Source organism: Phyllostomus discolor, chromosome 11 (genome assembly GCF_004126475.2).
Source record: "Phyllostomus discolor isolate MPI-MPIP mPhyDis1 chromosome 11, mPhyDis1.pri.v3, whole genome shotgun sequence".
Classification (NCBI taxonomy): Eukaryota; Metazoa; Chordata; class Mammalia; order Chiroptera; family Phyllostomidae; genus Phyllostomus; species Phyllostomus discolor.
Window position 1 is genome coordinate 3,056,003 of NC_040913.2, and position 25,757 is coordinate 3,081,759.

General features: G+C 56.5%; 1 protein-coding gene and 1 long non-coding RNA gene across 6 annotated transcripts in view; one reads left to right on the forward strand and one right to left on the reverse strand.

Moving 5' to 3' along the window:
* Nucleotides 1–25,757, forward strand: part of STARD13 (StAR related lipid transfer domain containing 13) — a 225,446-nt gene that overhangs the window by 77,927 nt on the left and 121,762 nt on the right. Inside the window, exon 1 of one of the 5 annotated variants that reach the window (XM_036011193.1) lies at nt 10,522–10,819. The exons of 3 other annotated variants lie outside the window; for them this stretch is intronic. In XM_036011193.1, coding sequence (XP_035867086.1) covers nt 10,648–10,819 — 172 coding nt within the window. In that variant the 5' untranslated portion in view covers nt 10,522–10,647. Of the gene's footprint in view, nt 1–10,521; nt 10,820–25,757 lie in introns of those variants that run through there. One more of the 5 variants, XM_028526475.2, reaches the window with a different exon arrangement.
* LOC118497292 lies at nt 825–25,670 on the reverse strand. The gene is made up of 3 exons (XR_004899815.1): nt 25,529–25,670; nt 12,490–12,494; nt 825–837 (listed from the first exon to the last, which is right to left on the reverse strand). It is a non-coding gene; the product is annotated as an uncharacterized LOC118497292 (long non-coding RNA).

Sequence of the window (25,757 nt, forward strand, 5' to 3'; positions counted from 1 at the left end):
GTGGCTTTATTATTTCAACAGCTTTCACTCTTTGTCGGGAGGCTAGAATATGCTTTAATATGTATATCTGTATTTCTAACATGAAAGCAAGTACCAGTTCTTAGAAAATCACCATAAGGATACATGATCTCTCTAGGCTTGAACATCAGGAAGAGCTGAAGAGATAGCTTTCTAGACCTGGGGACTTCGTTTCCGTGGGTACCGCCGCACGCGGGAGGCGGTGCGGCATCCCTTCCAACCGGCTGTTCTGTTTGGTTACATTCTGATGCGGCTCACACCGTGGGGAGGGAACCGACCGTCACATCTACCTGGCCTGCTTATGCGTGGGGCCGATGTATCTGTGGTTATATGTTTACCGTGTGCGTGAGGAAAGGGGGCTCGGAGAGACAGTAGCTTAGACAGAACGTGGTGGGCAGGCTGTGACTTGGTGCTCACCACAGGAGAGTCGCACCACGGAGGTGGCCTCTGGAGTCGCTGAATGTTCTGTGCTCTTTGGGGTGGGTGGGTGGGGTGGGAGTGGACACGGAGACTCAGGTTGGACGGTCAGGCAGCCTGGGCGGAGGGCTGGCCCCTCCCAGCACTGGAGGCGGGGACGCAGGAAGGGAGGGGTGTGGGGGGCCCTGTGGAGAGGGAAGGCAGTAGACTTCTGTGGTCTCCTCCCTCTTCTCTCTGTCCTACTCTGAACACGGGGGGTTGGCCTGACTCTGTGCCGGGACGGTGATGCCATCCTGGAGGACATCTGTCACTTCCGTGCAGGTCTCTCCCTCCCCATCATCCCCCATCGGTGAGAAGAGGCGGTTTGCAGCGAGCCGAGGGGGAGGCTCCTCCTTCCACCTTCTGACGGCAGCGGGGGGCAGGGCTCGATCCCGAGTTCCTTAAGCCACATGGTCAGTCAGGCGATGGAACAGGTGCAAGACGGAAGTGAGAAGACACCACTCCTGCATCTACCAGCCTAAAAATGGCAATAATTACCTTTGGGGTATGTTGCCTTCAATTACTTTGTTCTACGACATTTTTAACATTTTGATAAAATCATAGCGGTAGCACAGGCCACACACCATTGTGCGCCCTTTTGTCTGCAACAATCCACTGATGAAAAGACGGGGTTTTCTGAGGTCATCCAGGCTGAGAAACAAGCCGAGGCCAAGGCCAGCCCTGGAGGACCCGAGTCAGGGAGTGAAAGAGGGTATTTTACGTTCAGCAAGGACTGAGAGGCGGCTTTGGCGTGCTTGGTCCCTCTGCGCAGCAAGCGCATTTCTGGTGCTCGCTAAGTACGGCCCTGTGATTGATTAGCACTGAGTCACCCTGGTGGGGCCGCCCGGGAAGGGGGCCCCGCCCAGCTGTCTGTGCCGCGTTCGGTCTGTTGGGACAGGTCTGTGTCATCAGATATAGCGCGATTATGATGGCACTCCTGGAGGTGGGCCAGAGGGCACTGCGTACTTTGATAAAAATCAAGCTCTGGAGAAATAATAACACGAGAAGTCTCAAGACACTCTCCCCACGTTTGTACCCACCCGTGTAGGTACAGGACAGAAAAGGGCTCCGCCAGAGAGAACTCCCCACAGAAAGGCTGTTTAGACGGGCCGAATAGCCCGTCCAGGGTAAGGAACCTCCAGGGGACGCTGCCGTGGGGACAGGGTTAGAAACCTGCTTCGGACAGGGGGTCAGACACAGGACGGCGGGTCTCACGGAGCCAGAGCACCTGGAGATGCGTGGCAGGAGGATGTCACTCGGTGCTGGGGCTGGCTGTGCTCCCGGCAGGGCAGGCTCCGCTCCCTTGCATCCAGGCCGGGAACTCCTGAACTCAGTTTGCCCTCTGGGTCCTCCGCCCTCCCCCAGCCCAGCCCTCCTGAAGGTCACCTGCAGGGAAGAGCGGTACCCAGCGGGTACCGCCCCACGTCAGCGCTTCGGGGGAGCAAAGAGAGAAGGACTCCGGAGGCGCACTGGGGGAGGGGTGTCCCCTGGGTTGTCTCTCCAACGTGGCGATTTGAAATCTGAAGTCGTCACGTTCGTTACAGGTGGAGGCACAGCGTAGGGAAGCATCTGTGTGTGTTTTTCTTCACGGACACACTGCCCTCCCTCCCTCTCATCAGCCCGCCTCCCTCCGCGCTCAGTGCGCATGCGTCCTCTGTGCAGCATGGGTCTGCCCGGGTCCTGCCGTCTCCCGGGCGCCCTGTGCACCCTCTGTCACAGGGTCTGTTGTGCAATCCTTGCACTAGAACTGACCCCCACTCTTCCCATGATCACTCACACCGTGGAGAAGAGGGACACCCTTGTCCCGCGCCTGTGCCTGGCGTGTCCCCGGCATGGAGTACCTATTAGAAATATTTGACTAGGAGAAGGTGGAAGAAAGAAGCTGTGTCATGAGTTAGTCCGTGGCTTGGTCTCTGTTGCTGACGAACAAGATGCCGGCAAGAACCATGTTTTCATTACAACAGAACCCTTCGGCTAGAGCATTTCTCCAAGCCCCAAAGAAACCCTGAAATTTGTCCTCCCCGTCACCCCAAAGTTCCATTGGTACTAATAGCTAGGGACTAGAGGGCTGTTTTGCTACCTCTTCAAATTCTTCCCAAAGCCTTCTTTTCATGGGATGTGCCCCATGCCGGCACTCCTCCCTGCTCCGCTTCCAGTTCTGTGCAATGCAGGTTGGTGGACGTACGTGGGAACTGAGGAGGGGAAATACTCCATCCCATCTTAGTGCACTGCACTGAACTTACCTAAGGAGGCGTGTGTGGCTTTAATAGATAAGGAGTGCATTGGCATTACTAAGGCCACATCCTGATTCCTCCCCACTTCGTGGGCGTGGCCATTTCCAAACCTGACTCAGTGCACAACTGCTGCCTGGCACCAGGTGGGAAGCAGTCGTACAAAGCAATGCAGGCTGGGCCCGGGCAGCGGGGCGGCTGAGTGCCTTGATAACGGCGTGCCTTTCGTGGGGTGGTCTCAGGCATTCCACAGCAGATAATGCGCAGAATCGATAAAGGACTTTCCAAAGGGGTTATTGTAAGATTTCTTTAATGAGAAAGTTTCTCTTTCATATTCATATTATGGTATGAGTTAATATTAAGAAAATATATTCATTGTTGTACAAGATGGGGAAGGAGGTTATCATTCTAAGCTGATGTGAGGATACATCTCTAAGTACAGATGAATGACACTTGAGACTGAAAGATCCCTTCTAGTAATCTAAGCAATCTGGTGTGTGTGTGGGAGAGAGAGAGGGGGAGAGAAAGGAAGGGGGAAGGGAGGGAGGGAGGGAGGGAAGAAAGAGAAAGAGAAAGACCCAAAATGAGCTATTACCTTTATTTTCAATTAGGGCAAAAATGTATATGTTCTAGAAAATACCAGGCAGTAGATTAAAATTCCCAGCAACATGATTAAAAGAATTCTTTAAAAGCATGTATGAGCATGAAGCAGCAAAAGTGAGTCCGTGCAGAACAACTGGCCCACGAAGAATGACTTCTTAATGGAAGGCACAGCTGGCGACCTCATGGAGTTTGGGGCTGACTCGGAGCTAAGGAAGACAGCTTATTTCTGAAGGGTGCCTTCAGCCTCTCTCTGTGGAGCAAGTATTGCTTATTCCTTCTGGCTCCTCAATTTCACAGGGGACCTTAAACTGCCTCTGTTCAGTGGCCAGAGCATAGACTTTTTCCACTGACCAATGAAGTGGAATATGTGCCTGTAAGCTCACGCCAGAGAATAACACCTTAACTTACTGCTGTCCGGTCCTTACCCAGTCCCAGCTGCAGTAATCGGCAACATTTATGATGATTGCCCTAAAAATGTGCCTCCATTCTGCTAGACCTTCTCCCTTGTATCCTTGGGATAATTTAGATCATCATTTTTTTAAAGATTTTATTTATTTATTTTTAGAGAGGGAAGGGAGGGGGAGAGAGAGAGAGAGAGAGAGAGAGAGAGAGAGAGAGAAACATCAGTGTGCAGTTGCTGGGGGTTCTGGACTGCAACCCAGGAATGTGCCCTGGCTGGGAATCGAACCTGGGACACTTTGGTTCCCAGCCCGCGCTCAATCTACTGAGCTATGCCAGCCAGGGCCAGATCATCATTTATTCAATTGTTTCCTCGACCGTTTATTCAGCCAGTCACTACTGATGTCGTACTGCGTGCGAGGTTTGGGGTGGGCAGCAATTAGAGAATGGGAATTAGGTAGACGTGGTCTAGATATCTCAGTCCACTGGAGGAAAAAGGCGGCAGCACACAGGTCAGGGAGAAAACCGATGTGTAATCAATCACACAGGTGGAAAGGTGCGCTAGAGACGGCCCACGGGGTGCCGCTTCGCTTAAGGAAAGGAGGCGGGAATGGGCTGCCTGAGGCTGAATCAGCGTAGCTGATACCTGAACACCGCCCAGGAGCTGGGGATGGGGGGGACCCCACGAAGAGCTTCCAGGCTGAGGAGCAGCACCTGCGGAGAGGAGGCCCCGAGGTGGCTGAGGGGCGGAGGCTGGTGGATGAACGGGGCGTGGTGAGCAGGGGTAGACCGTGCAGAACCCTGTGCATCAGGTGGTGAGTGTGCACTTTGTTCCAGGTGCGACGGGAAAGTGGAAAGGTCTTCAGCAGGGAAGAGAGAGAGTGCAGTGCCCAGTTCAGAGGATCACCAGGAATGGCGTCCCCCACCCTGCATTTCGGGGAGGCCTCTCGGAAATGACTTTTCCTAACCAGTGCTTTATTGTCATGCTCTTGTCGTCCCTGAAGGGTACAGTTCAAACACAAAGCAAGACACGAACTGGGGTTTGCTATCGTACGCAATATCACTGAGGATCCTGATTCTTTGTGAGGACCCGGGAAAAAATTCCCTCCCATCTCCGTATCTCGCGGTCTGTGCTTATCCTCAGCCACCACTCTGCCTGTCTTACAGGGACAGGGAATTGTTTGCTCGGTCATGTTTCCCTTTTGCTCTGTCACGTAGGAGTCCGAAGCGACGTTTTCAGCCACCTCCCCCCGAGGTGCAGCATTGTTTGTGTGGCTTGTGTACAGATAAACCGGTTACAGCTGGGGGTTTTCCTACCCTGCTTTACCTTCCTCCAGGCTCGCTCAACCATTTATTTTATACTCTTATAGTGCAGTTATTTTTATCAGCTGCATTACAGAACAAGGCAGAGTTAAATAGCTGGAGGAGAACATCAGGAATTGAAACTATCTCAATAATTCCAGTTAAGTTTGAAAGACCCGTTTTTAAGTTTGAAAGGCCACCTCTTAAAGCACAGGATGGAGGGTACCCCTTTCGTGGTGGAGCGTGGGAAGATGCATGACCACCACGTGGCGTGGGCACCGCAGTTGACTAGGAAACGGTGGAGTTCCTTTTCGGTGACCTCCTGGGCAGACTGGCGCTGGAGGGCAGGCCACGCCGATTCCTTCGCGTCTCCCTTGCTCACTGTGCTGTACGCAGGCATCCGGGCAATGCTGAGTCAGTGACTGAGTAAACAGATTATCGCACAATCTCAGCCTGGTCGCAGGCAGTGTGCACACGTTGCATCACACGCCGCTGCACTGCGCCGTGCCCACAGCTCCAAGTCTAGGGGTGGCAGCCATACTTTTAAAGAGATCCGGACACACTGGAGCAGTTCCAGGAGACAGCAGTCAGCCTGCTGAACAGTTAGTGTGTGGTATGTGGTATGACGGAAAGGAACGTCTAACCTACCACCACAGACTCCCATAAGGGATGTGCTGGCTTTCTGCAAGCATGTGAAGGACAGGCCCAGGGAAGAGGAAGTAGGTTTTCCCTGAGGGATTCCAACTGGCAGGCTCAGAGCCAGCTGGTAGAAGTCCTAAGGAATGGCTTTCTTGAACCACTTGTGGTCTTCAGTAAAATACATATGTGGGTAGCGTATTGATTGATCGAGCTGGCACCGGCTTGTGTATATTAGATGAGGGTCTGGATTAGAAGGTAAACCCAAGGTGTAGAAACTTTATGCCCATAGTAGTTGCAGTAAACAGATGGATTCCATGTGAGCATGCAACACACTAACCTGATTAATCTGCCATAGGACGACTAGCCGCGGGTATTAATTACTGTGACTGTTAATACTAAGGTTTCTGCACCAGCCATTCAAGTATCTCTGAAGGCACTGGGTTTTGGCAGGGCGGGAGGTTAGGGAATCACACGATTCCGGATGTTCGGGGCCACCTGGAAACGTGAAAGAACTTTGGGCAGCTGGAAGGGGTGGTTGTAGCACCAGCCCGGGGCGGGTCAGCCCAGCCCGCTGGCAGAGGGCCGGGTCCGCAGGGGATGGCGGCAGGGCACAGCCGCACTCCCGGCGGCCTGTCCAGGTGAAATGCACCAAAGGCAGCATAGCAAGGGCTGGGAGACAAAACAAGGGAAATCGGTTGCCACCCAGAAGTCTTTGCAGCAGGCAGGACTGGGCTGCGCTTGGGAGACGCGCCGGGAAGCCGCGTCAGAAGAGCATGCGCCCTGACGCCCTTCACAGAGGGACCCGGTCCTGGCTGCGGAGGTCAGTGTCACTGGGCTGCCCGCACTGGTCACTGGGTGCGTGGTGCACGCATATCGGAAAGGCCGATTGGCACAGAGCTGGGCACACACCTCGCACGTCGATTGGTGGAAATCCTCAAAGCGAGCTTCGGGGCCCACGGCATCCGGGAGTTTGGAAAGCAGCCCTGGCCCATCAGTTCTGCATCCCTCCGCCTCCCACTCGGATCTCAGACATTTTCCTCCCTGGCAGCGCTAGCCCGGCTCCCCCCACATGGGCTGAGGAGGAGGCTGGAATGTGTGCCAAGGAGGAGGAGGAGGAGGAGCGGGCGGGGGAGGCTCGGCGAGCTGCTCCTGGCTTCTGTGAGCGCACCCCTTGCCCTGCGCCACGTGGACTCAGGGATCCACCGAGCGCTAACCTGCGGCCATCTATCAAAAGGTTGGAAAATTTCAAATACCAAGCGTCTGGTTTGGAGGTCACGTTTGGGAGTTTTGACTGTATTTGGAGTGTCTGTACCGAGAAGAAATGCCGTGGAAAAGGTCCGGCAACCTGCCGTCAGCCTTGCGCATGAGCAGAGGGCCGGGGGACCCACCGCCCGCCCTGCAGGCCCGGGTGGGGTGCAGGGTCTTCACTTCTCAGCCGGGGAAGCCCCTGGTTCTCAGCGGCTGATGAAAGGCTCTGGGTTTCGGGTCTCTCGCCGCCCGGACACCCAGGTCTCAGCCGCAACAGGGTTTCAGCCACCCCACACCTGTGTTTCCAGTCAGATACCCCAGCACCACATCCAATGAGAGGGAACTCAAATGACTGTCGGCGTGGCCTCCCCAAACTCTCTCCACCGCCCAGCTTCCCCAGCAGCCCCCTGTGCCACCGTGCCCTCCCACCTGTCCTTCGTGCGTGGTAGTCGGAGGAATGACCCTATCAGGAGCCTGGAGGGGAGCGCTGGCTCCACCGGGACGTGGCTTCATGTCTGGGAGGCTCCGTGCCTTCTCCGTCCCGCGGGACCCCAGAGGACCGCGGCGGGCGGTCATTAACGACGTCACCTGGCAACAGCGTAAAGCCTGCCACGGCGCAGGCGCGCAGCACTGTCGGTCCCCTCCCCCACCACCCCGCTTCTCTTCCCTGCCCTTGTTGGTCTCCAGTATTCCTCTGTTGATTCCATCCCTGAGTGAGGTTCCTCTCGATGGCCGTTGGAGGAGAGAGGAAAAGTAGGTGACCCCTGAGCATGGGTGCGTCCTTCTTCCTGCTGCTGGGAGGTGTTGGGCAGGGAGAAACCCAGCACCAGTCTTGGGCGGTACCTGGGGGGCTTCTGCACTCGCCCCCTCTCCCTGGTCGCTGTGGACCCCGCCCCCTCACCAGTGAAGGGGGAGAGTCCTCGCAGGGAGACAGTGTGGTCCCGGGCGCTCACCTGCCGGGTGTTCCGTTTACAGCAAACACGACAGAAGTGTGCGTGCAGTGGCATTGCTGGCGTTGGGACCACGTGATGAAAAAAAGTCATTGCAGGGTTCAGGTTCCATAAGAAGGTAACGCTAAAGGGAAAATGCAGTTACTTCTCTGCTTTAAACCTGGTGTTTGGGTCATGCGAAGGGACGGAAGCCTGGTGAGCCGCTGCACGGATTCACAGATACGACGTGACCCATGAAACTAGACCGGCAGCCGCCACAGGGAAGGCAGAGAGGTGAACACATCGTCCCGCAGGCCTCCCCCGAGACTGATTTTCAGAAAAACCGAGCTTTCTTCTAAGCTGTCTTCCAATCAGGGAGTAAACAGCGATGCTCATGTCATGTTCTTCGCTGCCAGTCTCCTATGAAACACGGTGTTTCCTGCTGTCACCTCTGCCCATCTCACAGAACACGGACTCACGATATCGAAGTTTTTGGAACAAGACACATCAGGACTTTCACTGAGTTCACGTGCTCATTCTTGTGCAAAAGGTAGGCATTGAGATTTTTTTTTAAAAAAAGGAATGATACACTGCGGTGCTTCTTAGGAAGAACGATTCCGCTTACTTTTTAGAATGCAGCCGAGTCGGTAACGAACTGCAAGGCTGGCGTTGGGACTAGCCCGGGTTTCTCTGCGGCACGCACAGCTGGGCAACGGCCGCATGTCACTTCCCTCATTTCCCCGCCCTCCGCCTGGTTTCTCAGAACCTAGACGGCATTCCCGAGCTCCACGCTCTGCTCCTCCTTCTCTCCGCTCTCTCCCCTTCTCTCCCAGCGAGGAGGGGGCGACCTCCGGCGTCAGGAAAGCGGCCAACAGCATGGAGCGGTAGCGCCAACCCCGCCCACCATCGCGGCCCGAGCTGCGGGTGTGGCAGACTCCCTGGACCTTGGGTCCCCGTCACCTTCCACAAGGGACGCTGGGGAACAGAAAATCTGGGATCACACCCTGACTAGGACCGGAAAGGGAGCAGCAGAGACCAGCGAGAGCGGCTCTTTTCCTACCGGGACGGTGCAGAGTCGCCGGAAGAGGCGCGCAGTCGCCGCGGGAGAGAGTAGGTTCTGCTGCAGGCCCTGGATGGAGACCGCGGGCGGAGCGCCGAGACCCGCAGCCTGTGCGTGCTGCACTCCTGCGCAGTGGGACAGTCGCCTGGCTCACACCGCTTCTCAGGGTGGGGCCAGCAAACGTCTCCCCGGAGAGAGGCGCGAGGGCCCACCGCCTCAGACACCGCAGTAAACAATGAGGGCCGGGTCCTCGTTAGGTCCCGTGACACTGTTCGTGGAGAGTTAGTTCCTCGTTGTCAGGACTGTAAGCCCCAGGCCAGGCGAGGCGGTCTCGGCCGAGTCAGCCGAGTGCAAGAACAACATGGCCATAAGCTTGTTTTTCACAGACCTCGCTTCCTGCAACCCCAGGCTTGGAATGCGGTAACATGTTTTCTGTGGACATGTTTTTGCCTTCACATCAAACAATATTAAATAGGAAAAACTGGAGTGGTGTGTGTGTGGGGGGGGGAGGGTGTTCTAACTGCTCACATACGGCCTGGGTGAATGACTTGCACTCACACACAAACCCCGACTGCCCATCCCCCCCGCATGGGCGTGCACCCGCCTGCAAAGCCCTCTTGGTCTCTGCTTGTCAGAACCCCACGGCTTGCAAAGCCCACCCAGAGGTCTCCTGCTCTTGTGGTCTGCCCCCATCACCCCTGTCAAAACTAATATTGCGCCCCTCTCACGGGGCTTGTGTCTTTTTCTGAGGCGCCTTTCCACACCAGGCGCAGGTCGGAAAGCGTCTGCGTGACCTCGCTAGGGTCCCCAGCACCTTGGCCTCCTACAGCACCTGCGCGCCAGCCTGCGTCTTTACAAGGGCTCTTGGCAGCGTCCTACACGTAAAATGTGCTCCATAAGATTTTTTCTTCTTGGTGATTAAAAATTGAGGACGTCCCACCCCCTTGTGCGACAATGGGAAAGAAGGGGAAAAGTGGGGACAACTACAGCAGCATAAACAACAGGAAAACATGGGGGCGGTAGAAGCGTCCGAGAGAAGGTGTTCCGCAGACTGGCTGGCGCCCTGGGCCCGGCGCGGCCTTATCTGGAAGGGCTCTCGGCTGCCCGCTGCGGAGGGTCACGCCCCAGCGGTGCGCACTCGGGGGTTCGAGCACCTGAGGTCTGATTTCACGGGAAAAGCTTCCTTTGCTTCACTTCCTCGCCGTGAAGGGTGGTCATTTGCACACTGCGGCTCGTGCTTATTCCAAGTACCTAGTTCTTCCCTCCAGGCGTCTTGGGTCTGGCTGCAGCTGCCTGCCAGGGGAAAGGCGCTTACTCTAACTTGAACAGACTGAGGAATCCCTAGGCCTGGGGGTAATGTGGCCTCCTCCTGCCCTTCCCCCTCCCGGCTCTTTCCCTCTCTCTGCTCAGATACCCTGGGCGCTTGCTCAGCCCCGGGGCACGACTGACACTCTCGCTCGCTCCCGGCCAGGCGCGGGGACCCCAGCCGCGGCGGCAGCAGCAGCGCGAGTCTCTCCGCGGTGGCAGGCGCACAATGTGGGTTCCCGGCTCCTTCCTCCCCGGGATTGGCTCTCCGCGGTCACGTGGAGGCCGGGAGGGCTGGCATTCCGAGTTGTGGCTTTGGCACTCCTTTTCCTTTTTAAAAATCGCCTGGTCCGGGCGGCTCGGCGGGGCTGGGCGCCTGGCTCCTGCGCGGAGGCTGGAGGCGGACGGACGCAGCCACCGGGCGGACTGGGGCGGCGGCAGCACCTCCGTCCGGGAGATGTCGGGTCCGGGAGCCAGGCCCCCGGCGGCGGCGGGCTGCTACTACCTCCGTCCCGGGACCCCGGAGGGCCAGGACCTGTACCTGCGGTTCGACCAGACAGCCAGGCGCTCTCCGTATAGGATGAGCCGGCTTCTAGCGCGCCACCAGCTAGTGACCAAAATTCAGCAAGGTGAGTGGCCGGCAGCAGAAGGCTGGGGCGGACTCCGGTTTCTGTTGGCTCCGTCTCACACTAACCCAGCTTTGCAAACTATTGTTTTCCCTTCGCGATTTATGGGTGCCTCTGCCACGTCGCACAAGTAACTTGTAGAAGTAGCTCGAGGCTTCAGTTTTCAGCAAACAGTGGCAGCACTTAGCTGCCACATTCCTAAGGTCACAAAAAAAAAAAAAAAAAAAAAAAAAAACCCACGGCAGGTAGGACGGGGAATCAAACATTTCCAAAACTGACGAGTGTGCGCAGCGTCAGTCCGGCAGGTCTACTCAGGGGGCGTTTTAGGGGCTCACCTGCAGGTTCCTCACACTCGGTCGCCTCTGAAACTCGGACACTTGTTTATTTAGTTAGTAGGGGCGTTGCGGGGTGGGGGGGGCTCACTCCTGCCCCCCGCCCCCGCGGGTCTTTAAGAAAAGTCTTGGTGGTGGGAGAGAGTGAGAATTCCAGTCTGAAGGGCAGGAGACCAACAGTCCGAGGCACGTCCTCCGCCCCTGTGTGCGCGGCTGTCAGTGGTCGCCCTGGATTGGCTGACACCGTCCTTTGGTGGCCAAGGACAGATAAGTCCCCAACCTCAGAACAAGTCTTGTGCCCCGTGCCCCGAAGCACAGCTTCCGGGCAGAAGATATCGATGACAAGCCGCTGGGTGTTTCTTTTTATTCTCAGAGGGAAAGAGAGCAACTGCCCGAACCTCACTGAAACTCATCATTCTCCAAAAATAGTTTAAAACGTGCTCCCCGGTCCAGGATAGGTCCGCTGAAACTACACAGATGAGCATTCCTAGGAAGTCGCCAGGCCAGCGGGGGCCCATGTGAAAGACACACCCCCGCACCCACGTACACACACTCAGTTTATGAAGTTATGACCACCCCCTCCCGGACTGAAAAAATAAAAAATAAAACCAAGTAAATTATTGTCTAGAGCCACGATGCAAACACATTCCACTGAAATAAATGCGTGGAAGAGTATATTGAATTTTAGGGGGGCCGTGGGGGTTTGTCATCATGAAAATTCTTATTGCAATGTTTCCAAAAGGAACAATATGAGTTCTGGGGAGCGGCATTCGATGAGAGTGTTTCCTTGGAAATTGGGAGTTGTTTGTAAAGGCCGGGGACCGGCTGTGTGAAGGATGCTGGCCCCACATACCACTCTGATTCAGGAAGGATATTAGGTCATTCCATAAACTCTGTGTGCAGGTCTCGGCTGAATAGAAACAAAAGTAACTGTTTCCCTGCGGCTCGATTTAAAAATACATCGGGCTGAGGCCGAAAACCAGCTCCGTTTTTGTCTTAGAGATTTCTGACAAAGGTGTTGTATCAGATACCGTCATCCTTATGGGCGTAGGGGCTTGAGAAATAATGGTCTCTAACCCGTGTTCTGTAAATATTCCTCGGCATGCATATAAAGTGTATTATGTTAGCAACGTTGCATAGAAATAGTTCGAAATCGCTTTGCAGATCTCTTTCACTGTATTCACAACAATTAATGTCACTAAAAATTATTTATGTTCTATTTGGAATGGAGGTTATTTTTTTTTTGAAGACTTAAAGTTATGAACCCTGCATGTGCACTCTATGTTTGGTTTCTGCCAAATTAGAAAACGTGGGCGTTCTCGCCTTTTTATATCGGGCCACAGAACCTTTGACGCCCGTGAATGCCTAAAAACTGAAGGTGCGGAGGACGGTCCTAGGACAGCAAACAAGGAGGCCAGCAGCCCAGTGCCTGGGGTCTCCGCATTTGTCAGCATCACATGGTTGCAGAGTCAGATACGGAGAAAGCAGAAGCAACGCAATTTTATGAGGTTTGCTGTGTTAGTACGCTGGCTGCTTTCTGTAAAAGCAGAGAATGCTGATTGAACATTTACAACATGCCAAGGAGTGCTCTGAGAGCTTTATACATATTTCCGTTTATTTTATCCTCAATAAGATCCTTGTAGGTGAGTGCTATTATTAGACCCATTTTCAAGCTGGGAAAACTGGAGGCAGGTAGAACTCGAGTGCTTTCCCCGAGGGGGCAGAGTCGGAGACCCTGTTTGGCTGGAACTCCAGAGCCTGCCCCCTGTCATAGACTAAACAGCTTCTCGTGTTTACAGTGTGCAAGTGCAGAGCCTGTGGCTGGTTTTGGGGGTTGTACGATATGCCGGAGACTTTTCAGCTTTTCTACTCGGGATACAACCTCGCACATGTGGCAGAATCGGAGTTGGTCACTCACCATAAGATTTTCACTCAGGTTTTATTTCTGTCGTGGAAGCAACATGCTGGGCGTTCTGCCATCCTTGAATTGTTAGTGCCCAGGAGGGCTTGATGTCGAGTTATTTTGCTAGTGACCTGTGATCATTCAATTAAAGCTTACCAAGTGCATATTAAATTAACAGCACTGGGTGGGGGGGCGGTTGTTTGTGTGTCTGTTTGGTGGTGGTATCTTGAGAGGACAGCCACGTCAGGAAAACTGTGGCGTGGCTCTGCTGCGACCGATCTCTCCAGGAAGATTCGGCATGATGTTAATATAATTTGGGGCATTGTTGCTTCCAATCTCCCAGGGCTGTGGGGAACAATGCAAACAAGAGTGAGTTGCTCCCCACTGACCTCATTACGGTGAGGTCATCCTGCAGGGGCACGGACATGATTCAACAGCAGATACACGCCGAGGAAGGAGAAACACGGAGGAGAAATAAAGGAAGCTTTGATGATGCATAGGATCAGAATTAGTTGCCCCAAACCAGGATGAATCCAAACTTGCTCACTGGAGGTCACGCTCTGCAATCTGAGGCATCGTTTCTCCGGGCTCCTTTTAACTTTGGGAGCTGTGAGTCCAGTTAGAAGGAGTGGAGATGTTTAAAATAGAGTGTTGTTTGTGAAGTGAAAGTCTCTCATGAGTCGCTCTGCCCAGAAGCCCTAGCCCACCACTTGTTGAATCAATGGGGAAATTGTTGCAGGGAGAGAGGGTGGAAATAATAATGGTCCTTATTTCCCTCCCTGGCAGGCCCTTGGGAATGAGCAAGGGGGAGGGCGCTGAGGGGGTGGCGGATGAGTGTGTCAGAGGCCGCCGGAAGGGAGGCTAGGGATCCTCTGTCTTCATTGGCTGCGATTGATTGGGCACCTGGGCGCAGGTAGTTTAGACACACATCCACACGCTCTTGGATGCACCCGAGTCTAAGCAGATCTTTACTTGCTTTGGGAGAGAATTCCTCATGCGACTAAACTTCAAAGAACTCCAAATGCATAAAACGGCATGACATGGACCAGATTGCAGGCAAGCCCATGGAAGGAGCAAGAAAGGGCACAGGGAGGCAGGCCTGGCATGGACACGCCCTCGCTCTCCCACCGTGGAGAGTGTCACAGCTCCCCCGGGGCCTCCGTTTCTTCCCGAGAAACTGACACGGTTGGAATATGATCACTCACGTTTATTCTGGGCCCCGAGGCCTCTGGAGCTGAGTCAGGGCATCCTCGAACAAGTGGGTGCAAAGCAGAGAAACTTTGACCTCAAGGACCAGGAGCCGGAAAGGACGTAGAGTGGCTTTGCAGTGCAGGACATCTCAGTGGCTACCCTGTCCTGCGCCCTGTCCAGGACGTGGCGGGGGTCAGCTTTGAGTGCCGCCTCTACCGCCAGCCAGCTGAGTGGGCGGGGGGCAGGCTTCCCTTCTCCGTGAAATGAAGGGTTTGGACTAAATAAACGTGAGGTCATCTGTAAACTTCTGGGATTCTGTGACCCCCGACCCCTGGTTGTAGTGCCTAAAATTCAGGTATTACTTTCAGAGAAAGACAGGTCTTGCTTATGGTTTGTTTATTCTGTTGCTCAGCATGTGTCCGGATGTTCTTCTGGTGCCTCTTTAATGCTCTCCTTCTCAATCAATAGCAACGTCAGGAGGTCCGGTCTCGTGGACTAGTTAAACGTCGGTATAATCTACAAGGGTACAGAAACTTGTAGAAACCCTTGCTTCTCGGGGGGCCAGGGAGATGGAGCTGGGGTGGGGAGCAGATCCTGAGGACCGTCCATCCGGGTCTGAGACTGCCCTGCATGCCCACCCCGGCCTCACAGAAAGACCCCTTTCCCTGATGGAAATACCGGACGTTGACAATGTGGCTTCAAAGGGCACTGGTGAAAGAGAGGCTGGCATTTCCACGGACTTTTTATCTGAGGCTATTTTTGGCCCCTCCGTTGAGCTGAACTAGAGCAGAATAAACTGCCCTTCTGACACTCCCGGGCAGCGGAGTGGGGCCCTCCTGGCCTGCCCTGTCCCGTGGCTCTGGCCTAGCCAGTGGCATCTGCGGAATCTGCCCAGCCTGCGTGCCGGCGTGGCTTGTCCCCGGTGGGTGAGACATGCCCCAGCTGGGCAGTGACACCTGAAATTAAACGATCACTTGTTCCTTTGAAATCGACCCTTCCCCATGTCTAGGGCTCCCTCTTGCCTCCCCCCCCTTCAGAAAGGGGGGCTGGCCGCGCTGGCGGAAGGACCGAGGGAACGCAGAGTTCGGGGTGAGGGCGCGGTCGCCGTGCATGGCTCACGCTCTTCAGAGCACAAGCGGCAGCTGTCAGACATGTGCAGGCCACGGCTCAGATCCTCGTCCCACCCAGTGCCGGGGACTGACACTGTCTGAGCAAAGTTGGAGGGAAATCTGTTACGTGAACTAAGTGACAAAAAGACGGTGGGTAACATTTTAAAAAGCGTCACGCCGTACACATGGGAGTGGCCAGGAAATAGGCACTCGAAGGGGAGCAGCGAGGAGCAGGGGGCTCGTGCGCCCACGAAGGTCGAGTTTTATTTCAGCCGGCTGTGACTGCCACGCTGCCTGGCCCTGCTTTTACTAGCTCTGGCTTTATAAACACAGGTCTCAGGTGCGGGCGGCGGCCAAGTTCAGACGCTGGAACGTTGGTTTGAGCAAACAGTGACGTTTTTCTCGTCTTCTCTTCCCTCTCCTAGACAGAGCTTTAGTCTTGAGTGAAGAGTGGACATTGGTCCCCTCTCATCAACACAGTTCCCTCACGTCCTTTGCATCGTAATCTTGGGCAGATGGAAAAGCACCAGTTAGGGGGGAAAAGAAATCACCACAAGCAGTCTGAATAGTATCAGTTGAGCCCCAAACAAGTTCAGAGAGAGAGAGAAAAGGACAGTGGGTGTTGGCGGACCCCTCCTAGGAACAGGGAGTGGATGGCTAGGGCCCAAGGGGGGCGGTCCCTCAGGGGGACACCCCTCGTCTCTGCGTCTTATTGGCCGTGAGAACACGGCGCGAGCCTGGGGGAGAAGGCACACGGACAAGAGAGGAGAACAGGACCGTGAGTCGCACGCCAGAGATGTGACCCAAATAAGGGCCATGCGAGAATGGTTTTCTGTCTTCCGAGGGGCCGTCTGAGTGTGATGTCGCTGTGGGCGAAGACGTGATGTGTTCATCTACATCCCACCTTCCTCCCTGAAGGGTTCGAGGTAGTTTGTAAAAGAATACACACACAATTCAGTGCAGAAAAAGTAAGTGCGCTGGCAAGAAAAGTGCAGGCCAATGAATAAGGTAAAACTAGAAAGAGATGTTACATAAATACATAAGACACAAGGCCCCGAAGAGTTTGAAAAAGCGGCCGTAGGTTGAAGCTTGAACTTCCCTACTTTAAGCAAAGAGGAAAGAAGGGTCAGCCCGGCTTTTCCTGGGTCTTGACGTTCGGGAGAATTTTCTCCCCAAAACCTGATAGAGGAGAACAATTTCTCGTGGAAACCTCTCAAAGCGACCACCCAGAGTGGGCGGGGCTCTGAAACAGGCCTGCGCGGGGCGGCGGACGCAGCAGCCAGTCCTGCGCCGCGTCCTGCAGCGGCCGTGGAGGCGGGACCACGGGTTACAGTTCGGTTTACGCACCTGGGGAAGGGGCGCGCGGGCGGGTCAAAAGATGGCGGTTGGGGGCGCACCCCCCCAATTCCTGGGCTCACCCCAGGGCGAGCACGAGACCGCCCACAGACAGTTTTCCGAGCCTCCCGCGCAGAGCAGGAGGCTGTCAGATGCTCAGGAGTAGACGTGTCTGCCGTGAAGTCACCTGGGGAAACGCTGCCGCCGCCTCTCCCGCGGCTTGGAGATGCGCACGGGGCGGGCTCCGAGAAACCCTGCAGCGAGCACCTCCATGCTGTTTCCACCGGCGTGTGTCATCGTGAAACCCTTGTCGCCGGATAGCGGGAAGTGACGGCTTCCAAACGCAATGTCCCCGGAGGGACACCCTTTGGAGAGGCTGACTCGGGCGAGTGCAGAGCCTGCGGGCCGCGCCGGCCCCCTCCGAACGCATCTGCTGGGTGGGTGGGACGGGAGAGCGTTGGAGGGGTTTGGAGAGCACCCTTGCAAGTGTTCTGCCTTCCGCTCCCTGTACTTGAACAATCAACGGGGGGAGGCAGGACGGGGAGCTTTCTATGTAAATTTACGAGCAGAGTAAGATTCTAACCCGATTGTGTGGGCGGAGGCTGCACATTCGCCAGGCAGGAAGCCGGAGGACTGGGTGTACAGGCAGCGTTAATCATTGTGACGGGAATGCAGCCAGTCTTCGAAACCTCTGTGAGCGAGGCACTGCTGGCCACAAGACAGACATTGCCGCTTTTTAGCTCTGGACCTGAGTAACCTGGGCCAAAGCTAAAGTGCTAGCTGTGTTCCGAAGGGTCTGACGTTCCAGAGGCTGGTTCAGGACACTCCCTGGGGAGCGGAGCGTCCGCCCCTCGGGGAAGTCCTCCCGGGTCTCAGGTCCCCACTGGCGCTCGGTGACGTGGGCTGTGCGCTCCCTGAGGGTCGGGCATTTGTCGGTGACTCACAGCCCATTCCTGACTTCATGGCCCATGCATTTCCTCAGTACGTGGTCTTTCTGTGTAGCATCGTAAAGGGAACTGATAGAGCACCATCATTTTAGTTAATAAACTCTGTTTCATTTACTTGAATAAGCAACTGCCACGTTTCCAGGAAGACTGTAAATGCGGTGTTCGGGCGTTTTTCCTCCTGCTGGCAGAGAGAGAGGTGCATTCGCAGGTGCACTGCGAATGATGCAGTTCGAGAGAAATCCATAAAATGCCAAGAAGCTACCAGAGAATGGGTGCGGAATTAGCTGCAGGGTCTGGTGCAAATGCTCGTGGTGTGAGGTCACACCGGACCAGAGCCATCACTGGGGAACCGTCCCGTCTGGGGCAGGGCAGATACATGGGTACCATGGCCGTTTACACACTGTCGATTGAAAAGACACAAATTCCACCCCCCCCTCTCTCTCTCTCTATCTCTCTCTCTGAGAAACTGAGGAGCTACCAGAATTTAAATGGAGTGCTTAGAAAAGAACTTAGAATCACAGAACGTGGGAATGCTGCCAGAGAAAGGAAATAGGTAGAAATAAACCCAAACCATTTGGCTGCTCTGCCAAATAACTTCCCTCAAAACACACAGGAGCCCAGACAGGGAAAGGCGGGGCAGAGCGGACCCCGGTGCCGGCAGTCTGCACTGCGCGGCCTCCGCCACTCGGACAAAGCACACGGGGGACAGGTGTGGAGGACAGACGGTGGAGGCTGCAAGGTAGGAACTCAGCGTCACCGCGCTGCTGACCCGTGGCCGGGCTGCGCCCAAGGAGACGCTGGCTTTCTGTGCTCTGACTCTCCTTCCTCTCCCTGGCTGACCCGGAGAACCCCACACACGGGTGACTGGAGCCTTGGGCTCGTGCTCAGTCTCCGTAAGTGAACAGTCGCATCGGACCCACAGTCGGAGTCCCCAAACGACACCAAACGGTCGTCGTAAAGTCATGTGTGCCTCTCAGCGTGTCTGTTCCCCAACGTCTGTATAATTCTTAGAGGCACTCTAACACACAGGAGAGATTCTCAGTTCCAGTGACGACTGTACTCTAACCAGCTCCCTCCTCCTCAAAGAGGAGTGGAGTTCTTTTTTTTTTAAGATTTTATTTATTTATTTTTAGAGAGGGAAGAGAGGGAGAAAGAGAGAGAGAGAGAGAAACATCAATGTGCGGTTGCTGGGGGCTGTGGCCTGCAACCCAGGTATGTGCCCTGACTGGGAATCGAACCTGCGACACGGAGTGGAGTTCTCAGTGAAGAAATGTGAGTCTCTGCAGAGCAGGGGAAGGACACAGGATGGGCTCCGGACCTGCCCGTCTCACACCAGAGAACGTGACGCACCCCTAACCCTCCCGGCTGGGGCTTCCGTCACCCCGCGGGTCGTGTGTAATGGTTCTCACAAGCGACAGCACCTCCACGTCTCCTCGGATCCCCTTCCGTAGCCGGGCCGCCCCACACTCGCCCCGAACACGGTCCCCCACCGCTGGTATTTCCTCTCACTCGCTCTGCTCTGAGGAGGGAGGGCTAAGGCAGACCAGGCTGCCTGGATATTCGTTTCACCGGCCTCCTAGAAGGAGGAGGAGAAATACTTGGCAAGAAGGAAGGGAAGGCAGGCTCGCAGGTCGTCTTGAGGAAGACCGAGACAGCTTCAGAGTCTGAGTTCATCACCAGCACCAGCGTGCTATGGTCGTGTCTAGGTGTCTGTTGCTTTATCTCCGGAATAGCTGGGTCTCCCTCCCACGTTGTTATGTTCTAAACTGACACGTGAACTCTGCGGCTTTTGCTCCTTTTGCAGGAACTTCCCAGGATCACCCTGGTCTCTGGGTGGATGCAGAAGAAACGCTATAAAAGGTAGTGAACTTTCTAAAGTGAAGGCATTTTAAAAAACAAAGCACTCGGTTTCTCAAACTAATTCAAACAAACCATTTACGCAAGTTTTACTGCCCCTTCCCAATAAGGATTTCATGTATTCCTTTTTTCACGGAGGAATCTATTCTCCATAATTGTGCCATTCCCCAGCCAGGAGAGCGATCGTGTGAATGTGATCGTGGGCACCTGCTGGCCTTTGCTCTTAGGTTGGGATGGATTAGGTGAAACGGATTCTGTCGCTTCGTTACCTCAGGCCCCCCTTCATTCAGGAGGCCCCCCACAAAGAACAGAAACACCAGTTCGTGCAGTCTCGACCCATCATAACCGAAAGACGAACCCCGAACTGTGTAGAAGCCTTGGATTATTCGGTGTCTGCGTATGGCATCCCGGAGACCCCGAAAAGCTCTTTGGACAAGGACCCCTCCGCTGGCGCAGGAGTGCGGGACAGCCGGGGGAGCAACGCCATGTGTGTGTCGCCTTGAAGGCCCGTGTGCGGTCACCCGCCACCACCTCCGGACGCTTCCTCTCCTCCAGCCGGTCTCTCTGAGCCCCGGCTCGTCCCTGCTTTCCTGCTTGGGCCGACTTTCCTGCTTGGAGACGTTTCTGATCTCATTCTCCTGAGTCATTCCTTGGTGAATATCCCTGCTTGGTGCTGCCGCAGGGAAAAGCCCGCTGACCCGCGTGGGCTGCCTCGGTGGGCAGAGACTCGCTGAACAGGACAAGGACACTCGGCAGCAAGCGACGCTGCTGTGAAACATTAACTTGTCAGCAGAACAGAGACGGTGTCAGCGTGGTGTGGTTTTTTTCCTTCCTCCCCTCCACGGAGAGGAAAGTTCCTTCCTCCCCTCGTTTTACAACAGCATCTCGGACAAAACCATTGCATTTCTGTCCGGGCCACCTGAGCTTGCTCCTGTCACTCCCGTCTCCTCCCGCCTTTGGTTGCTCAAGCGGGGCTGGCCTGGCCGCCGGCCTCCGTCCCGAGAGTTTATTGCTTTGTTCCATAGCGAAGGGGTGACGTGTCTCAGCGCCACGGCCATCAGCTCGTTAACGCTCAGTCATGCTTTCTTCCGGCCCTGGAGCCCGAGCAGCTGGGCCCCGAGGTGCGGGGGAGACGTGCCTCCTGGGCCCCGGCGGGGGGACGCGTCCGCAGGGTCACCCGCGGGGAAGGGAAAGTGAAAGCTGGGCTTTGTGGCTCGCAGAGGCAGGCTGTCAGGCTGAGTTATGAGCCTCTGCCGGCGTTTAGGCAAAACGTTGCAAGTTGGGGATGGGCGACTTGGCTTCGGGTCAACTTTGTGCAGGATTTCAGCTTTGGAAACACTCTTGAAAAGTTAAAAGTAGTAGCAGTCCGCCTCTCGCTGCACGGACGGAAGGCTCCCCGCCGTGCAGCCCGGCCTGTTTGCAGTGCTTCGTGCAGATTGTTACGTTCTTTCCACTTGGGCAGAGTCCCGAGAGGGCAGCTCGCTCGTCCGGAAAGCAAACACGGTCGGGAGGCCGCACGCGGAGGGCGTCCCTTCTGCAGATGCGTGAATGGTGGCTGGCAGCGCGCAGGGTGCGGGGCTGGGCTCTGACCCCGACCGAGGCCGCGAGCTTCCGGAGCCCGCGGCAGGCACCACGTGCATGCAGCCTCGTCACCCTGACAGTCCTGGGTGGGCGCATCCGCCCAGATCCGAGGCAGGCTGCTCTCTTCCCTCATCCTGGACCTGGGGCTCCTCCTCCCCCACCAGCCGCTGCGGTTTGGGGGCTTCACTGTGTCTCTAAAACCAGCGGCAACTGCGTGGGACGGTCACGTACACTGACAACCCTCCCCCCTCCCTCCGGAGGGCCCGCTGCTCTTCACCAAGGGCTCTCTGTCCGCAGTTCCCATCCAGGGGGCAGTGCTGTGGCCTTGGGTGAGGAATCTGGCAGAACAGGTGGGACGGATTGCTCACCCCCAGCCCCGTCTCCCAGCCTCTCATGCTGATGCCCTGCTTCCCGAACGTGCTGGGGGCCATGCTGGCCCCCCACTGGGTTTTCCAGGGGCTCCTGGGGCCCCTGGAGCTCCAGGGCTCACGGGACCTTCCCAGGGGGCCTTGCCGACAGGAGGGGACAACAGTGAGGGGGGAACTGGGTCACACCTGTGCCGTCCTCTGGCCTCGGGCCCTCGGGCTCCGTGCCCTGCAGCACAGGGGGAGCGTGTCTTCAGCCACCGGCTCCGTTTCTCCTGGAGACGGGCCCTGGATGGCTCGGAGCCCTCCCTCTCCCCCAGATTTTGCAATTCTGACCTCAGCCACGGCGGAGGCCCGCGGCCCAGAACGGTCCCCACTGCACTCTGCCGCACTTGTAGCTGGAGAACAGTAGCCAGTCAGAAGAAGAAAATAGCGATGTTCTGCCAACTTCGGCTGTGTGTGAGACTTTGCCAGAAGCAAAACAGAATCAAAAATAATAAACAGACCTCCTCCCTCGCTGCGTGACTGCTATTTGCAGAGAGAGCTCGGTGGGCTGACTGTGCGTGTGTGTGAGCGCTCAGCGAAGGGCACGTTTTGGGGGGGGGAGGCTAGTTTTCTGGAGCCCAGGTGCATGCGATTGGAGGTTCGCAGAAGTCGTCGGGTTTCCAGGGAGACAACCCAACACGTTGGCAACACTGTTTCCCCACAACGAGTGGCCTCCGCCGTGGCTGAAATACCAGACGCATGAGTTACCTGCAGCTGCAAAACTCCCGCGGGGAACAGGAGTCTTGGAAACAGAAAGACGAGGAGATGCTTAGGGAGAACAGAGACGTTCCCGGTAGGAGGGGGACCTGCCCTCCCTGCACGTGCAGGGAGCTGGGGGGTGGGGGCCCTGGGCTCCGGGTCACCTTTGCCCATCAGGTGGGAACGTCGGCTTTTGCGGTTCGGTGACGTGACATCAGAAACAGGTCGCTGTGAAGGCAGCTGACGTGGAAGGCCTGGCGCTCAATTCTGGCGCCGCTAGGTGACCCTTGGGGACGCATGCAGGAGCCCCGGGCTGGCCCCGTGCGGGAGCCATGCCGAGTGACACCCAGCACTTCTGTCCCTGGGGGACGCAAGACAGGGAGGGCCCCGTCTTGCCTGTCTTCCTTGAATGACCGTTGATACGAGGACTCGGGGGCGTGGGGATAACGTGCCGCTCTCGGTTGCAGCTGGTTTCTGAATGGACCAGGTCCACTCACCGTGAGCTTCATCTTATGTTTCCTTTTCATGTGTTCGGTGTACCGTGAGTGAATCTCTGCTGAGTGAGGGTCCCTCACACACCTGTGTTGCCTCTCATTTTCCCTCCACCCCGAGGTGTCAAGAATTTGACTTTGTATTTTGACACCGTTAATACGTATTGTTTCACCCTCAATGAATAGCTTCCCTTAATCGTGGGCAGAATTAAACCTTGTAAGGCAAAAGATAACGCGTTACAGGCTCAAGGACTTGGACCAGTCCAAGTGTGGTAGGTCTTAGCTCTTGGGCGTCCCGTCTACGGCTGAGGGCAGTGCAGGCTACCCCTCCTCCGGGCAGGGCAGCCTGGTGTTGGGGTCCAGCGGGAGGCCTGCCAGACCTTCCTGTGCCCCTGACAGACAGACTCTCTGGGTCAGAGGGGACCGAAGGGGCCCGAGGTCACCTCGCCCGGGTTACCCGACACACGGAGGATGTGCCCAGTGCCACCCTGCCTCCTTGCCCGGCACCGTCTGGGCCAGGAAGCCTGAGGAAAGCCAGTCGAAAGGAGCTCATGCTGGATGAACAGACCCCTTTAAAGTGTTTGAATTTCGTGTGATGGCTTTGACACCAGTTTCGCTTTTTGTTTTAATGTTCGAGCGTGCCCATCACTCAAACCGGATGGTGGCGGATTCTGGGAAAAGGAGAGTTACTAACTAAGCAGACACTCGCGGGGAATCTTTGGACCCCGGGAAGCACTCTGTGTATCGGGTGATGATTTGGATGGCCCAGGTATCTCTGCTGACGTGGCCCTTGAGAGGGGACCGAGAGCGAGGAGGGAGGGAGCTGGGGGAGGAAGGAGGAGGACTCCAGCACCTGCAACAGGTTGCCGACACCTCTGACTCCGGCGAAAGTAGAGCCTGAAGACTTGATTGGCCTCCTCCTTGCCCACGAGGGAGAGACCAGCTTCTCTCGGCCCCACACGGACGTGTGATGCTCTGGGTTTCACTCCTTCTTTCCGGCTGGCTCCGCGAGGCGGTCAGCCCTTTCACCACGCGACCACGTCTCGTGATGGATGTTGATAATCTGACGTGGGAGTTCCGAAGCCTTCATTGTAGGTTCCTGACCGACCGCGAGAGAATCTCCCAGACCTTTGTTCTGTGGCTCCGGGAGGCTGTGCATTTTCTGGAGCTTGTGGCTCATCGATGCAGCATGCCTGGCTTAGCAGCACGGGCTCCGTGTTGTCTGGGCCTGGGTTCAAGTCCTAGTGCCAGCGCTGATGCACCGTGTGAACTCCACCAAGGTCTATGACCTCTGGAAGCCTGACTCTCATCTACAGTAGAAATAAAAATAATGATAATGTCGTAGAGTGAAGGGTGGTCACACGTGTGAAATACTTGGCCCAGAACATAGCGCTTTCTAGGGGGTCTGAGTCCATCCTTCGTCCCTCCAGCGGAAAGGACACTGCAGCTCAGCCGCACGGCCCGTCACGCCTGGGGTGGAGCACCTGTGGGAAGATGAAAAGTACCCACGTTCGGCTAGTTTCTCAAAGTGGGAGGCAGAGGACGGGCCGCAGTCACGGTCCATCTGGAATCAGAAAGTCGGACGGCTGTTGGAGGGGAAAGGGCCGGCGAGGGCTGCTCGGACACCGTGCCGCTGCGAACCGGGGCTCTCCCCACCCAGGGGAACTCCCCTCTGAGGGCAGACCGCTGCCCCGCTCTGGGTGTACCAGAACACACGTCCCGTCCTTACACCCATGGGACCTCCCCCGCGAGTCCGGAGTGTCGGCTTCAGCTCCGGCATGCCTTGGATGGGAACAGATCCAACTCCCCACCTTTCAGCTCTCGCGTCCCCCCAGTGAAGCGCCGTTAAAACACTTGCCTCCGTGGGGAGCTAGGACGAGAGTCTGCTAACCGCTCCCGTAAGGGGTGGGGGGTGAGATCCTCGCGGAGGAAGCCTGCTGGCCCACCTCCCCCCCGCGCCCGCAGCCTGCCCCACAGCCCTGAACCCTCGGGAGGCGGCCCGAGGAGCCGGACGAGGCAGCTTCAAAGCCAAGCGTCCCCGTGGCCTCCTTTCAAAGGCAGCCTTTGAAGTCTTCTCTTTCGGAGAAGTTTGGCTAAGCTCAAAACGTTGCATCTGGACTCCGCCGTCGCCCACTCAGCTGGCTCCCAGAGGGTGGGGCTCAGTCGGTCACTGCTCCCTGCTCTGCCTGGCCGAACACCGTCCCCGAATCGCCGCCCCGAGTGCCTGCTCCGGGCCGGCACTGCTCGGGCCTTGGGCCCCAGCAACATGCAAAAACACAGCCCACCCCGCGGTTTGCCGGGCCGCGCTTAGGACAGGCGCCACCGAGTGTCCGGGGTGCGGGGATGCGGGAGGCTCCTGAGTGGGGTCCAGTGGGGGCTTTGGCAGTGACTTTGTTGTTGTTGTCGTTGTTGTTGTCGTCGTGTTGGGGTTCCTTCGCTTGGGCTTCCGTCCCTCTGAGGAAAGCACCATCCGTGCCGGCTCCCACTGGCCCGTGACTCGCACCAAGCTGCCTGGGGAGTCTGAGGCTGAGACGGCACCAGCTCTCGCCCCATCGGTTGGCCGTGTGTCTTCCTCAGCACCCGAATAACGACACTCCAGCCTCCCGAGAACAGGGCCCCCTCTCTCCCTCGGTGACACGTGCGCTGCTGCTCCCCTCCGTCCCGGTGCACTCAGGGCCGCCACCCTCGACGGCTTCCCTCCTGGCTAACACCACTGCTGGGGCGCTGCGGCCTCCCCGGGGGGTGCAGGGGGTGCGGGGTCCCTCCTGAAATCAGCTTCGGCAGCACAACTGTTACAGGGAGGCTGCATTTCAGAACGAGCGTCACGCCTTCCGCCTCAGTTGGAGCAGTGGAGGACCATACCTAGCCACTATTTATTTCAACAGTGTGTGTTCGGACCCACGGCGTGCGGCGTCTTCGCTGGTGGTGTGTGTGACACAGAACGTCACGTGTGGTCACGCCCTCGAGGACGCCGAAGCCAAGGGAGACGCGGCGTGTGGACTGTCTTTCATGTTGGCCCATCGAGGAAACCCGTGGTTCGGCGGCTAGCGGGCTGTGCAAACAGCGGTGTGCACGGGAGGCGTGCA